A 15,755-nucleotide genomic window follows, 5' to 3' on the forward strand; every position below is an offset into this window, starting at 1 on the left:
TTCAAACCAACCTCACAGGTTATAGAAAGAAAGAGACACAGGACACAACAGATTAATTTTAGATGATAAACAGAAAATGCTGGAAATACTCAGCAGGTCAGGCAGCATCTGTGGCGAGAGAAAGAGAGTTAACATTTCAGGTCGATGTCCTTTCGTCAGACCTGAAACATCATTGACCTGTATAGTGTATGTACCTTTAAGGGGAGAACTACTTTTTACAGCTCCCGTATACTGTAGTACCGGCAGTGACCACACCTGTATATAAACCCTGAGTAGGGATCTGTACAGTTAGTTTTAGAGTAACCCTCATCCAGTAAACACCCGTTGATTGTTCCCTGCAGTCTCTTGTCTCATTATTGAAGGAAATACAACATCAAGATACACGGATCTAACAAACTGAACCCGTAATTTCTCTCATCACCGATGCTGCCTGACCCGCTGAGTATTTCCAGCATTTTCTGTTTTTATTTGATTTCCAGCATCTGCAGAGTTTTGCTGTTTTGTTTTAGAACAATTTTAGAACCACTCCTCAGGTGATGCAAGCCTTGAGATATTTGAGACCGTGTAAAATGTTATAAATACTAATTCAAAAACTAATTGGCCTGGACAGAATATTAACATGCTTACCAATGTTCCCTTTAAGCTCCGCAGAGCTCCAGGGGTCCTGAGCAGCCGGTGAGATGGCTTTTAAATTGCAAAAAGCCGCGCATGCGTGGACCTTTGGGCCGTGCGCCCCCCCCAAAAATTTGATGCTCACTACTAGTTCTTTGTTTGGTCAAATTATAAAATGAGTTCTGATTTTTAATGGTAAGGACATTTTTCTAACTTTTTTTGCTGAGATTTGTTGAGTGCGCATCTATTCCTAACTTAAATTCGGTTCTGGTTTATCCATTCCTGCTTTTTGTTTAATTAATTGTACTCGTGCCCATCCCAGGCCAGTGCTGTTCAAAGACAAGAGGGAAGCAAAAGATTTCCCAGTTCTTTTTAAGGGCATTGGTAGCTTGCAGAATTAGCCAAAGGCCGACAGCAGCTTCAGTGAGGGGAAAGTCGTCACGGTGTTGACTAAAGCAGGCAGGTCATCTGGTGCCTGTAATCTTCCCAAACCTTCTGTTTTGTTCACTGGAAGAATATCCAATCTCCTTTCACTTATAACAATAAAGATTAATTCTATTACAATTTACTGTTATCATGAATATACGGACCGAAAAGTCTAGCTTTGCACAATCCTGCTTATTTCTGGGTAAGGTCAAGCTGCCGACCTCGTGAAGGACTGGCTGTATATTTGATCATTAGTTTCTGATTGCTTCTTTCTGAACACTCCTAATGGTGTGTGTGTGGCAAATATTTGAGCAGTTTGTTTCGAGTAATGTAGAAAATTCAATCCGAGGCGGCAGTTTCCACTAAGTATAAATTTCTATTGTAGCTCCTCGTACATTTCTATAAACTAATGTTTGAACGGAGAGTTTTAAATAAGTTCTGTATTTTTGGAACCCTTGTGTCCGCTACACAATGCATCTCATTATGTAGGGCCTTCCACAGTGGCCGCTGTTTAAAACCACTTCAGTGTGTGATCCTCTCTGGAACGTTCAGTCAACCGTTGCAGTTTGACCACAGGCCGAGAGTGACTGAGTGAAAGCTCAGTGGATGACTGAAAGGATGGTACTACGTTACTGCTTTGGCATTACTGGAAAGGGAATTCCTGCAGCTACATAATGCAAATCAAATCGCTCGTACTGTGCAGTGTTCTTGTTTATATTTTTTTTGAGGGGGAGGGATGTTTGCTATAAATAAAAACGAATTCATTTGGAATATTGTTTTTATTCCGTTTATTTAAACAAACTTAACACTCCAGTGAGGCTGGGGTCTTGTGTTCCACCAGCTTCCTTCACGTGACATAGGAGTAAGATGGCTTGGCTGATCCGAGGCAACCATGTGAGTAGCATGCACATAAAAAGCTCCATGGGTGTAGGTTACCCTTGGGCAAATTATCATTCTTTACAAATGATCATGCCACCCTATGTAAACTTGAGGTCATCCAAAACTCGGCTGCCCGTGTCCTAACCCGCACCAAGTCCCGTTCGCCCATCACCCCTGTGCTCGCTGACCTACATTGGCTTCCGGTTAAGCAGCGCCTCGATTTCAAAATTCTCATCTTTGTTTTCAAATCCCTCCATGGCCTCGCCCCTCCCTATCTCTATAATCTCCTTCATCCCCACAACCCCCCCCCCCCCGAGATATCTGCGCTCCTCTAATTCTGCCCTCTTGAGCATCCCTGATTATAATCGCTCAACCTTTGGTGGCCGTGCCTTCTGTTGCCTCGGCCCTAAGCTCTGGAATTCCCTCCATAAACCTCTCCATCTCTCTTTCCTCCTTTAAGACGCTCCTTAAAACCTACCTCTTTGACCAAGCTTTTGGTCACCTGCCCTAATTTATCCCTATGTGGATTGGTGTCAAATTTGTTATCTTAAAATACTCCTGTGATGCACCTTGGGAAGTTTTACTGCGGTAAAGGCGCTATATAAATACAAGTTGTTGTTGTAAGCCTAAACCCATGACTTTCCATTGGCTGTTTAACCAGGGAGGGCAACACAGCTAAACCCGGACCAGTCTTCGCCTGATGTCCAGACACTCGCATCCGCACTTTTCAGCAGCAGGAAGCTTGCTGTTTTTCCCTTCCTGGCACAGGAAGTGATCAGCTGATTCAGCACAGAGTGGGTGTGCTGCCTTCCTTTAGGAATTTATGTTAGTTTTCCAGTTAATTCAGGGGTTTGAGTAATTTGGGTCGATTTCCATTGTGTGCTGCCACCTAGTGGATATTTGGTACCTAGCAAGTGCAGTAAAGTACAGTAAAGTGCAGTAAAGCGCAGTAAAGTGCGGTAAAGTAAACTACTGTATATCACAGACCTGCAGCCACACATGGTCTGGGAAGTTATATTCTTGTCACGCTCCAGCCTTGGACACTATTTGTCTGTAAGTACTTGAGAATGTTATAGATGATTAGTGTACACTATATTTTGCAGAAAATGTTTAGTTTGTGACTTTTCTTTGTAAGCAAACTTACACAGCTAGCCGTGAAGTGCTCGCTCTCTGCCTAGCTGGTTAACTTGTAGCTGTATTTTGATGCACTATGTACAGGGCTAATTTAAAGAGAATGCCTTTCAGTTTGCTAAATGTATATTCACAGTAAGCTGTGTTTCCACGTGTTTTGGTAAGGTACATGCCAAATGTACTGTGTTGCTCAGGCGTACCTAAATTTGTGTATGCATATCAGTTATGTGCTTGTATGCTAATGTGTGCTTCCATTTCTGTATTGTATTTCAGCTTCACAATAAGAATCTTTCAGTAAAGTTTACAAGAAAAGTCAAGCCTTGTGATTTTTATGGGAAGATATCAAGTTGTTAGCTACCTGTCTAGCTCTGCATAGGAATGCGCTGCAATGGCATAATAGTGAAAAGACAACAGCACAGTGGGCTCAAGCACAAGAAGATACCACTCAGCTACCATGAGGCTACGCTCAGGAAGACAATATACCATAGAGGACGTCAACCAGCCAACCGAGAAGCATGAGCCTCTCCGAGCAAATGATGCCAAGTCACAGTCCTCTAAAGCATCCTCTAGATCATCTCGGCGGTCCAGCAGACCATCATCATCGACAGCTTCTGCAACCGCCAAAGCACATGCCAAGGCAAAAGCTGCCCAGGCTCAATTGTCCTTCGCTGAAAAAGAAGCTAGTGTGATGAAGCAGAGAGCTGACCTCGACGCCAGTCTCCACATTCTCCAAAGCCAGAGAGCTGCCGCTGAAGCTGAAGCTGCAGCTTATGAAGAAGGTGAGGAGAACGAAGGCGGGGAGCACAGCCATGAAGCATATGTTCTAGAACAGCCCCTCAGTCCAGTGCAATGTACAAGTGAGTATGTCCAACAACACTCCAAATTGTTCTTCAAGGAAACATCCAGGTATCTCGACGCAGAACCAGCTACTCACCACAGTAACAAACAGCCTGTTTTCGGAGACACTGAGCTTAAAAGAGAAGAAACAAGTAAGACTTACCTGCAGAGACCTCCACAGCACTCGGCCAATCCAGCCAAGCAGTCCTCACCCGAGCCACAAGGTGCACAAGACCTCGCTAGGTACCTCATCCGCTGAGAATTGTTAAGTTCAGGTCTTCTAGAATTTGATGACCGTCCTGAAAATTATTGGTCATGGAAAGTGTCCATCCTGAGTACCACCAAGGACTTGAATCTGTCAGCCAGAGAAGAACTAGATTTGATGACAAAGTGGCTCGGAGCTGAGTCGTCAGAACAGGCGAGGAGAATTCGCTCAGCGCACGTCCGCAATCCCACAGAAGGCCTCAACCTGGTTTGGCAACATCTCAAAGACTGTTATGGGACACCAGAAGTCATTGAACACGCACTGCTTAAGAAGATTGAGGACTTTCCGAAGCTAACCAACAAAGATAATGTCGAGCTTCGAGAACTGGGTGACATTCTCCTCGAACTGGAGTGTGCTAAGGGAGAAGGTTACCTGACAGGCCTCTTGTATTTGGATACAGCTTGTGGGGTAAACCCAATAGTGGAAAAGCTCCCCTACAACCTTCAAGAGAAATGGATAGCTAAGGGATCCAAGTACAAGGAGGACTACGGAGTGGCATTTTCCCCCCTTCTCTCTCTCCTCCAGGTTTGTCCAACAGGCAAAGGTGAGGAATGATCCAAGTTTCACTTTCTCCACCTCCAGCAGTTACGCTCCTTCAAGAACAGAGAAACCCACAAAGTACAGCAACAAAGCCTCTGTGAGCGTGCACAAAGCAGATGTTCCAGCCGAACCCTCAGTCAACCAATCCAGTTCTGCTGGGAATAAAGTGGATGGCCCAGATCATCAGTGTCCAATACACAAGAAGCCCCACCCACTCAAAAAGTGTCGAAGCTTTAGAGGCAAGCCTATTGATGAGCGCAAATCATACCTGAAAGAGAATCGCATCTGCTTCAGGTGTTGTGGGTCGACTATGCACATGGCAAAAGACTGCAAGGCGACAATCAAGTGCTTCGAGTGCAACAGTGAAAAACACATCGCAGCCCTGCATTCAGGTCCTCCTCCTTCGACCACCGAGAGTGCTGCAGTTGACAAAGAGGATAGCGGGGAGCAAAGCGAAAGCACATCTTCTTCAGTCACCTCCAAGTGTACAGAGGTTTGTGGAAATGCAAGCAGCCCACGCTCATGCTCCAAAATCTGCTTGGTTAAAGCATATCCTGCAGGGAGAAAGGAGAAGGCAATCAAGATGTATGCAGTGCTTGATGAGCAAAGTAACAAGTCTCTAGCGAAGACAGAATTCTTCAATCTCTTTGAAGTCAAGGCCAGCGCAGCTCCATACACGCTAAAAACCTGTTCAGGGACAACAGAGACTACGGGTAGGAGAGTCGGCAACTTCATGATTGCGTCCATGGATGGGAAACTACAGCTTCCCCTCCCCACCTTAATTGAGTGTGACATGATGCCAGATGATAGGACGGAAATTCCCTCCCCAGAGGTCGCACGCCATCAGCCCCACCTACAGCCAGTTGCCAACAAGATTCCAGCTGTGGACCCGGACGCTCCCATCCTCCTGCTCTTGGGAAGAGACATCTTAAGGGTGCACAAGGTACGTGAGCAAATCAACGGGTCCCACAATGCTCCTTATGCGCAGCAGCTTGACCTGGGATGGGTCCTCGTGGGTGGAGTTTGCCTGGGAACAGTCCACAAACCAGCGGATGTCAACATCTATAAAGCAAACGTGTTGCACAACGGTTGCACATCCTGTCTCAGCCCATGCCCAAACAGGATCCAGGTAAAGGAAGACTACGATGGCATGACGCATCATCATAGGTCAACCTCCTCTGCCTGTGAGGAAGAGGCAGGCCTCACTATGAGCACAGACAGCCTAGGATGCTCAGTGTTTGAAAGGTCCAAGGATGATGACAAGCCAGCACTATCCATGGACGACAAAGCTTTCCTAACCATCAATGCCCTGAGGAGGTTTTTCTCAATCTGTGGTCCAGCCAAACTTCTCCGCTCCGACAGAGGGACTAACTTCGTGGGTGCCTGTAAGGAGTTGGACATCCACACGGACGATGCAGTGGTAAGAAGCTACCTCCAAAAGAAAGGATGCACGTGGGTGTTTAACCCCCCGCATTCATCCCACATGGGCAGTTCATGGGAGAGGCTCATCGGTGTTGCCAGGCGTATTCTAGATGCTATGCTGCTTTGGACGGGACCCACTCGTCTCACACATGACGTCTTGAGCACTCTCATGGCTGAAGTCATGGCAATCATGAATGCAAGACCCCTGGTGCCGGTGTCCACCGACCCAGACATGCCTGCAGTCCTCACCCCAGCGATGCTCCTGACTCAAAAGATGAGTGCTATTTCAGCCCCCTCTGGAAACTTCAACATGGCTGAGCTGCACGGGAAGCAGTGGAAGCAAGTCCAGTGTCTTGCAGACACTTTTTGGAAGAGATGGAGAGGAGAGTATTTGTCCACCCTACAGAGCTGTAGGAAATGGACAGAAGACAAGCCAAATGTCAAAGTGGGAGATGTTGTCTTGCTGAAAGACAGCCAAGCACACAGAAATGAATGGCCAGTGGGACTGGTTGTCAAAACTCTGCCGAGCAGGGACAAGAGGGTCCGCAAGGTGGAGGTGAAGATTGTCAAGGAGGGGACTGTCAAAGTGTTTGAGGCCAGTCTCGGAGATCATAGTCCTTCTTTCTGAAGAAACCTAGAGAAAGGATTCTGAGTATGTTTGCAGCCAAAGGACGTTTTCTTTGGGTTCTATTTTGTATCTGTAGTGGTACAATGGAATTGTACCAAGCGGGGAGTGTGCTGCCTTCCTTTAGGAATTTATGTTAGTTTTCCAGTTAATTCAGGGGTTTGAGTAATTTGGGTCGATTTCCATTGTGTGCCGCCACCTAGTGGATATTTGGTACCTAGCAAGTGCAGTAAAGTGCAGTAAAGCGCAGTAAAGTAAACTACTGTATATCACAGACCTGCAGCCACACATGGTCTGGGAAGTTATATTCTTGTCACGCTCCAGCCTTGGACACTATTTGTCTGTAAGTACTTGAGAATGTTATAGATGATTAGTGTGCACTATATTTTGCAGAAAATGTTTAGTTTGTGACTTTTCTCTGTAAGCAAACTTACACAGCTAGCCGTGAAGTGCTTGCTCTCTGTCTAGCTGGTTAACTTGTAGCTGTATTTTGATGCACTATGTACAGGGCTAATTTAAAGAGAATGCCTTTCAGTTTGCTAAATGTATATTCACAGTAAGCTGTGTTTCCACGTGTTTTGGTAAGTTACATGCCAAATGTACTGTGTTGCTCAGGCGTACCTAAATTTGTGTATGCATATCAGTTATGTGCTTGTATACTAATGTGTGCTTTCATTTCTGTATTGCATTTCAGTTTCACAATAAGAATCTTTCAGTAAAGTTTACAAGAAAAGTCAAGCCTTGTGATTTTTATGGGAAGATATCAAGTTGTTAGCTACCTGTCTAGCTCTGCATAGGAACGCGCTGCAAGGGCAGAATAGTGGGAGTCAAACCCTTCTGCAATGCTTGGTCTATTGTGGGGGCGGGGGGGGGGCGAAAAGACGGCCCCAGAAATTTAGATACTATATAGTGATTTATAAACACAATTTTGCAACACATTACATTTTTAAAACCAGTTCAATAATGCAGAGAAGCTGGATTCATTTCTCAAATGTTTTTAATAAGCTTTGTATTAACAACTTTACTTTAGGAACAAGCAAAAAAGATTGCACAGAATTTTGACCATGTTTTCTTTGAAAAGATCAGAGCAAACTGGATACCAAGCACACATCTCTGTTTAAGACCACCTCATCTAGAAAACAAAAACGTGGCCAACAGTCAAACAAAAGACACCGAGTCACTAGCGCTAATAATCAGTTTAAAATGTAGCCACACGTACAGTACGTCCAGCAAAGACAGTCCAGCTCGTTCAGCTTACCTCAGTTGTGGCATAGCATCTGAAACAACTCAGTGACATGAACTCTCCAAAGGAGATGTGCACTGATGGCACAAGACAGCTGTCTATCAGGTTTTAAAAAAAGGAACAAGTCCACAATTACAATACCAATAACCCTTAAAGTCTGGAGCCTAAAATTACATAGTTTAATGTGTGCATTAACAGGAAAGGTGGGCACCTTAATTAACAGGCTTTTCAACAGATTTTTTAAAATACCTTCCGTAAAATCCTTTTTGGCCTACTCTAGGTTGTTACGGGGTGATTTTGCGATGCTCCGCTCCAGATGGGGGTGCACAGGTTCGAACTCGGGCTGTAAAACGAAAGGGCTGATTCCACAAGCCATGCTCCAATTAATGGGTCTCTACAGCCTCGCCGCTGAGCAACGTTTTGTTACTGATCAGATATTGTCTGTGATCATGTGTTCAGCGCCAAATAAACTTGAGTGATGCAAATAATGACAATCTCAATGCAACGGAAGTGTCCAAAAAAGGAGCCCAGGACAGAAATAGATAGTATCAATTCCTTGCTGCCCTGTGGCCCGTCAGAGATCTAGGAAGGATCACTGGGAAAAAATAAAACATGTTAAGGTGTAAAATCTATTGAATAAAAGATGTGGAATATAAAAAAAATAGTACTAGTCTTATCTGGTAGCTTATTAAATCCACTTGTAAAAGAGATTTGTTTCAACATTTAAATGTTAATTAAAATCAAGTTACACCATGTAGATGCCGATTTTCCCTAATTTAGTTTGAGCCAATTTCCTTTTCTTGACACTGACTGTAAACCAATTTGACTTTGGGCCCAACCTAAACTGTTGCTTCCTCCTCTTCTGCTTCACGTTACTTTTTTAGAATCCCAGGAGGTTACGTGGCTTCCGGGTGCAGTGGGGAGTGTATGTGTTGCGATGCACAAATGATTACAACTGTGTGAGACAAGCTAGATAGACCAGTAGGTCTTTTGCTGTCGCTCATTTTCCGTATGTTCGTAACCTCAGCAGAAGAGGGGGAGCAGTAATGTAGATTGGGCTCCAATTCAAAACCTGTTTGGATATGATTTAAAAAGCAGGTTGGACTGGTTCCAAGTTAAATCCAATTTTTAATTTTGTTTTGGTTTTATTTGCATTTTCCTGGAGTTGTGACTGGTCCAGAGGTATGATCAATATTGGGAATGGCTACCTGATGCTTGCTGGATACCTGAACGCAACATTTAAATTCCAGTCTTCATTTTTAAAAATACTTTTATCAATGAGTTTCTGCATCGCAAGAAGAACGGGCTCTGTTTACTTCAGATCACATGGGGAATGGAACGTTTCCAGATTGGCATTCTGAGCTCAATCAAAGTAGTTTGTCATTCACCCAGTCAACACCCTGTTAGAACTCAGTAAGTCAGTCAAAATTGGGTATGGATGTGTCTCTGCTCCTATCCAACAATGGGCGTGTACATTTAGGAAAGTTCTTTCAATAGAAATATATAAAACTTTTGCTGGATGTAAATTAGTGAATGTTTCATAAAGTAGTAATCTGCTCGTATCTTTCCAATACAGTATTGTAATAAGAAAAAGCCAAAGTGCTGACTGGTTATGTACAAAGACAAATAAGATGTAAACAGAAATGTTTCTATAAATTAAAGGCATTCAATACTCAACTAAACAGAGCTGAGTACAAGGAGCAACTAAAGAAAACAAAGGCTAGGGAAAAGAGGACCGTAGACATTTGTGGAAGTAATGGGAAAATCTTTTTCAGTTATGTGAGGAGTCAGAGAACTGTCAAATACTGTGTTGAGCTATTGAAGGATGTTCAAGGACAGGTTTCAAAAGACTCACTGGGTATACAGAAATATTAAATGACTACTTTGCATCGATCTTCGCTCTTGAAGATGATTTTTTGCACCATTTTTTGCACCACTATCTCCACCCCAGGTTAGGTACTGCAAGGTCAGAGTCCTTGGTCCCAACAATAAGCCTCAACTCCAACCTGACAATTTCCAATTCCCACCCAATCATTCTTATGGCCTTTCATTGGGATTTGGGTCCAATGTCAGTGAGTCCTGTGCTGCGGGGGGTGGGGGGGGGGGGGCGGGAGCGGGGGGTGGGGGGCAGCATTTTCAATCTGCTGGTAAAGAGTTCCTGGACTCATTTCAGGTGGGGCGTCTACAGGTGGCAGACAAGGGAGACTTGCACCTCATCTGCCCAGGCTGGGCTTTGAAGCCAAGTCTATCAGATCAAAAGCCAGTGTGTGCTAGTGTGCTGCTCCACCCAGTCACTCGACAGGACAATGATTGATCCATAAAAAGAAACCGAAAATGTCAAAACCATTTTCAGCAGCTAACCACTGTGTTCATTCCTATCTGTAAAATCCTGTTAAGTTAATACTTGTTTGGAGCCCAAATTAAATACTTTATGATGTTTGTACCACTGATCAGAGTCACCTTCAGTAGGATATACTGCCCGTATTATCTATTAAACTACAGGGAGTTAACAGTAATAAAAGTATCTCAACATTCATTTTACTTTGATTTGCTGACAGCTGATTAATGTTTTATGGCAAAGATATTCACTTGACAGGGACTGACAGTATAATGGAAGAACAATCCCTTACTTACAATCACTGGGGTGTAATTGCCCCTGAGCGGCCTTCCAGTGACTGATGGTGGAACATGCTAGCTAGGTGCTCGGTAGTTGTGGTGAGAGACCCGGGCCATTTTGAGGGCCGGGCCCCATTTACATTGGGACAGCGGGCTGCGGCCAGGGTTTGACTGCCCCGGGGCGGCCTGGCCAACCTCCGAGCCGAAGAAAGTAGGTCGGGTGGCGGGGGTGGGGGGAAGTCGCAGCAGATTGGCCCCAGGCTGAATTCGTGGAGCCCTGGTGGAGGAGCACGCTAGCTCAAACCGGCCCCACGATTAGAAATAGGAACTCCCCGTCAGGGTCATCTTCGGCCGGGCACGCCAGCCAGTGCCACTTCCGCTCCAGCCGGCTCAGTGGAGAAAATGGCAGGCGCGGTCCCATCACAGGAGCCCGATCTTCTTTGGAAATGGGCCTATCGCCAAGATCCAGGGCTGCCTCGCTGTAGGACCCGGCGAACATTGCCACGGCAACGGGGTGGTAGGCCCACTATTTTCGGGGCGCTAACTGTCCCCCCCTCCCCCCACCCCTCCTCCCCTCGCCCCCTGCTTCCTGATCTTCAGGCAGAAAGGCTGAAAATACAGCCAAGTTTTCCGATAAATTGGGCACATCCTACACATTACACGGCCAGATCTACCCCTAGTATCAGGCGTACTGATAAGGTTCTGACGAAGGGTCAGCGACACGAAACGTTAACTCTGTTTCTCTCTCCACAGATGCTGCCTGACCTGCTGAGTATTTCCAGCATTTTCTGTTTTTATTTCAGATTTCCAGCCTCCGCAGTATTTTGCTTTTGAACTGATAATGTGCTTGTCGGGTACTTTGTTTAGACTCCTGCAGCAATCTGCCTGAGTCCTTACGTAAATGAGCTGATTTACACAAGAGATTATACAAATGCATCATTAAATGTACCAGGTAATCCCTATAGGCATCAGGCGACTAGTCACCTTTCTTTTACATATATTAATTAATTGAACAATTAATTTTGACGCAACTAATATATTTAAATATAAAACAGTACGTGAATAAATTGTACCTGTGATTATCTCTCCTACCTGGCAGGTTGACTGCAGTCTAGCAAAAATCACAGTGGTAAATTATTACTGGACTACATTTCTTTAGCTGTTTCTGCACATATTCAACGTCACGCTTACAAAATATGTATAAATTCCGACTTCCTAATTTTAGGCTCTTCGTTATCGCCCGCCACGTTACATCAGTACAGACAAAGTGTTGCTTTCCCTCCTTTTTGCACAGCTTGGACACAAAGAAGGCACTTGGAGAGTACTGGACCAGATCTATATGGTCTGCTACTGGGATTGGTTTCGGGTCAAGTTAAGGAAAGTACAATACACAAAAAGGAAAAAAAAATTAAAAAAAAAACTACTTTCCAAAAAAAAAGCTTCTGTTCAAAAAAGTCATGACATGTAAAATTACTGATCCTCAAGCAAGAAAATGCTTCATTTGGTAGGGTTGTTCCAATTAAAGTAACAAAAGGACCTAACCTTTATATAGTCTTTTCATCTTCCTCAGGAAAAACAGTCACTGAGTTTATTGTGCGGGTTAGTACCACACCGACATAATTTTTTTTTATACAAAAACTCAGTATTTAAGTTCTAAAGACAACACTAATTCATGTTCCAACTGCCCTTTCAGAAGGCGTGCAGTTTTGTCACTGGGATTATTTTCTCTCGCTTAACCATTTTTTTTTTTTCAGCTTTGCACAAAAAAGATGCACCAATTGTGGGAGAATTAGTTTCTGCTTCCATCTCTTCCTCAGTCAGGGTTTTCTGTTTGGGCCACCAGATATTGTTGCTTCAGACTTCAAGTCGTTTTTTTTTCTGTTTGTGCTCAAATTTTTTGTCGGGGCGCTGATGCATTTTTTCAAACACTTGTAAAGATTTTATTCAAGGTCTTGGAAAAGTAAGTCCACTGTTCACTTCAGGTTAAAAACCATCAGAGGTCTCTCCTCTCGTTTCTGCCAGGGGCTCTTTTTATTCTCACCTTGGTCATCAGCCCCTTCAGACTGGTCTTGCATGTCCTCTTCTGGGCTGGTGGTGGAATCCCTGCGGGTCTCGCTAGTGCTGCTCCTCATGCTGTTACCTCTGCTGCGATCTCGCTGGTGGATTGTTTCTCTGTGCTCGGAGGTCTCCTCCAGCAAAGGGGTGAGGGAGTTGTCCTCTGGGGAACAGACAGCGGTTCTACTTTCACTGCTGCTCTGCTCAGTGTCATCCATGTAAACCAGCTTGCTGTAGGCCACGTTGCCAGGAACGTGTCTATCGCGATCTTCTTTCACCTTTTTGCCGGACTTCGTCTCATTCACGTCCACGCCAGAATCTAAACTCGCATCGTTGCTTCCAATCCTTTCCCCTGTCTGTAAATCAATGTAGGAGTGCCGGACGTGAGCATTGGAGCGCCCGTCTAATGATACGAACCAAGCTCTGGGATGTTGAGGCTTTACGCCCAGCTCCAAGAACTTCTTTTCGGTGAGTGCTTGCAGTTCTCCATTCATCTGTGCCATTGCCGACTCGTTCAGTAATACCGCCATTGGACCGCTCATAGAAGAATGGGGGCCCCATCCTTTGCCTTCTCCGTCATCCGTTTGCGGGGTTGGTTGTTGCAATTGCTGATGTTGATACTGCTGAGGTCCATGCTGGTGGGACATGGGCACTCCCATCTGAACCCCCTTCATCTCCAACTGTTCCGTTGGGACGCCTGTTGACTGGTCCATGCAAGGGTAATCGGAAGTTAATCCCATATAATGGGCAGGTATGACCAAAGTAGGCATTACATTTCTGTACATGTTGTCCTTCATGTGATCGATAGAACCGCAGAAGATCAGCTGACCTGGCTGGGACAATGTTGTAGGCCTGGCCAGGTGGTCGACAGACTGGGACATCATGTATTCCGAAGGCTTATTATCCATTTTGTGGCCAACGAGAGATTCAAAAGGTGGCGGCAATGGCGGAGGTGAGGGCGGGTCATTCGCACAAAGTTTACTTTCAGCCAAAATACGTCGGGCATGAACTTCTCTGCCTTTGTCATCCATTGGCTGTTGTGAAACCATTGAACTATAGCTCCGTCTGTAGTCGTCCATTAAAGGTGGTTCCAGCTCCCCAGAAGCATCCATGGACCTGGCAACTTTCAATGGAAAGCTCTCCACTGTCCTGTGGTAGTCTTCTTTCGAACTTCCTCGATGAGCCAAAGTATCAGTGGACGCCTTGCTGATGTGCCTCATCTTTTGGCCTGAATCCCTGTAAGGAATCTGCTTGAAGAACTCTTCTCGCGAGCTCTCAAACTCTCGAGATGTACTAAAGGCGGATTTCAGTATGGGGGTGTGGACATCCATATCCCCATTGGAGGACACCGATTCCAAGTGGCTGGTACTGATCAAATTGATGTGAGACATGGAAGTGGCTTGGTCCTTCTTGGAGCTGTCTAAAGTGGAAGCGATCTGTAATTTTCGGTGCTGTTGGCGTGGTTTTAGGCATCTTCTCCTGTTAAATAAAAATTCTATTAATAAAAATACTACAAGCTTGAAATCACCACACATCTACATTTAAAATGCCAGGCCAAGGGTAACGACTTTCCAGCCTATTGCAGATCATAACTTACATTTCAAACACAGAACTTAATACGGCGATTTGAAAAAAACACCTATATTACTCAAAACATACTTTCAATTGTTTTGAACTTTACTGCTCAATCAATGGCCTGTGCTGAGTTTATTGAGCTCTGTCAGGAGAGCAGTTGGGGGTGTTACAACTGGTCGTAGCCCCTTGGACGAGGGGGGAGGCGGAGGAGAGAGAGAGGAGAGGGCAGAGAGGGAGAGGGGAGGGGATGGAGAGGGGAAAAGGTGGAGAGGGAGAGGAGAGGGGGCGGAGAGGGAGAGGGCAGAGAGGGGAGGAGGTGGAGAGGGAGAGGAGAGGGGGTGGAGAGGGAGAGGGCAGAGAGGGAGAGCGGAGAGGGGAGGGGGTGGAGAGGGATAGGGAAGGGGCAGAGAGGGGAAAGGCGGAGAGGGAGGGGGAGAAGGTGGGGAGAAGGTGGGGAGGGAGAGGGGAGGGGGCGGAGAGGGAGGGGGGAGGGGCGGAGAGGGGAGGGGTGGAGAGGGAGGGGAGGAGGTGGGGAGGGAAAGGGGAGGGGGCGGAGAGGGAGAAGGGAGGAGGTGGGAAGGGAGAGGGGAGGAGGTGGGGATCGGGAGGGGAGGGAGGGAGAGGGGAGGGGCGGATAGGGAGAGGGGAGAAGGTGGGGAGGGAGAGGGGAGGGGAGGGAGGGAGAGGGGAGGGGCAGAGAGGGAGAGGGGAGAAAGTGGGGAGGGAGAGGGGAGGGGAAAAGGTGGGGAGGGAGAGGGGTGGGGAGGGAGAGGGGAGGGGTGGAGAGGGACGGGGGAGGGGTGGAGAGGGAGAGTGGGGAGGTGGGGAGGGAGAGGGGGGCGGAGAGGGGAGGGGAGAAGGTGGGGAGAGAGAATACAAAGCAGTAATTCTCCCAACTCCTGATCACGATTCAGTGACCTTTGCTGCAAAGTGCACGTGAACATTGGGTGGGAACACAATTTGAGCTCGCCCCTTCACAGCTGAACAGCCTATTGACACTCACCATTGGCATCAGTTATACACTGGCGTGTGCCAATAATCTGCAGAGCACAACGGGGGAAAAATCTGGCCGCTTTGCACCTCCCGCTAGGGCACTAACAGAGCGCAAAGCAACTAGCGGCTGGGCGCGGCGCCGCTAATGCTTCCTGTGAAATTCAGCGGTAACCGGTATTGCCCCGCGGTGCAGCTCCTCCGGCGATGACATCATTACCTTACGCAACGCCCCGGCCGCCAACTTCGGTAGCGCCCTCTGACCTATCACCGGACGCTATGTCTGACAGGGTCAAGGGGTGCATACGTGCGGCCGGGGCGGCGATATTTAAAGGGGAAGTGCTGGGCGGCCATTTTTGTTGCTGGCCGCCTGCCAGCGCCTGCCCCCTTTGCCGTCCCCGGTCTCCTGTGCAGTTCCCCCCTCCCCGCGGGGTGCTAGCCGCGCTCTGTCAGCTCGGCACTACTCCTCTTGAGTGCCGGGCTTTTTTGCCGGCAGCCCAATCCCTGGTGGCCCAACTGGTGGTCCCGGGTCGCGCTGC

The 15,755-nt window shown here is 46.6% G+C and overlaps 1 protein-coding gene across 4 annotated transcripts in view; it reads right to left on the minus strand.

Annotated features, from left to right (window-relative positions):
* Window positions 1-7,716: 7,716 nt before the first annotated feature.
* fam171a2a (family with sequence similarity 171 member A2a) overlaps window positions 7,717-15,755 on the minus strand; it is a 405,278-nt gene continuing 397,239 nt past the window's right edge. Inside the window, exons 8-9 of one of the 4 annotated variants that reach the window (XR_015073442.1) lie at window positions 12,139-14,130; window positions 7,717-8,575 (exon numbers count right to left, since the gene is read on the minus strand). Coding sequence is in view for 3 of the 4 variants with exons in the window: in XM_085966227.1 (XP_085822353.1) it covers window positions 12,570-14,130 (1,561 nt within the window). In the remaining variant the exon portion in view is untranslated. Of the gene's footprint in view, window positions 14,131-15,755 lie in introns of all 4 variants that reach the window. The other 3 variants (XM_085966228.1, XM_085966229.1, XM_085966227.1) reach the window with 3 other exon arrangements.

This window comes from Somniosus microcephalus, chromosome 24 (assembly GCF_052327205.1).
Source record: "Somniosus microcephalus isolate GS21.2 chromosome 24, FLI_Smic_1.0, whole genome shotgun sequence".
Classification (NCBI taxonomy): Eukaryota; Metazoa; Chordata; class Chondrichthyes; order Squaliformes; family Somniosidae; genus Somniosus; species Somniosus microcephalus.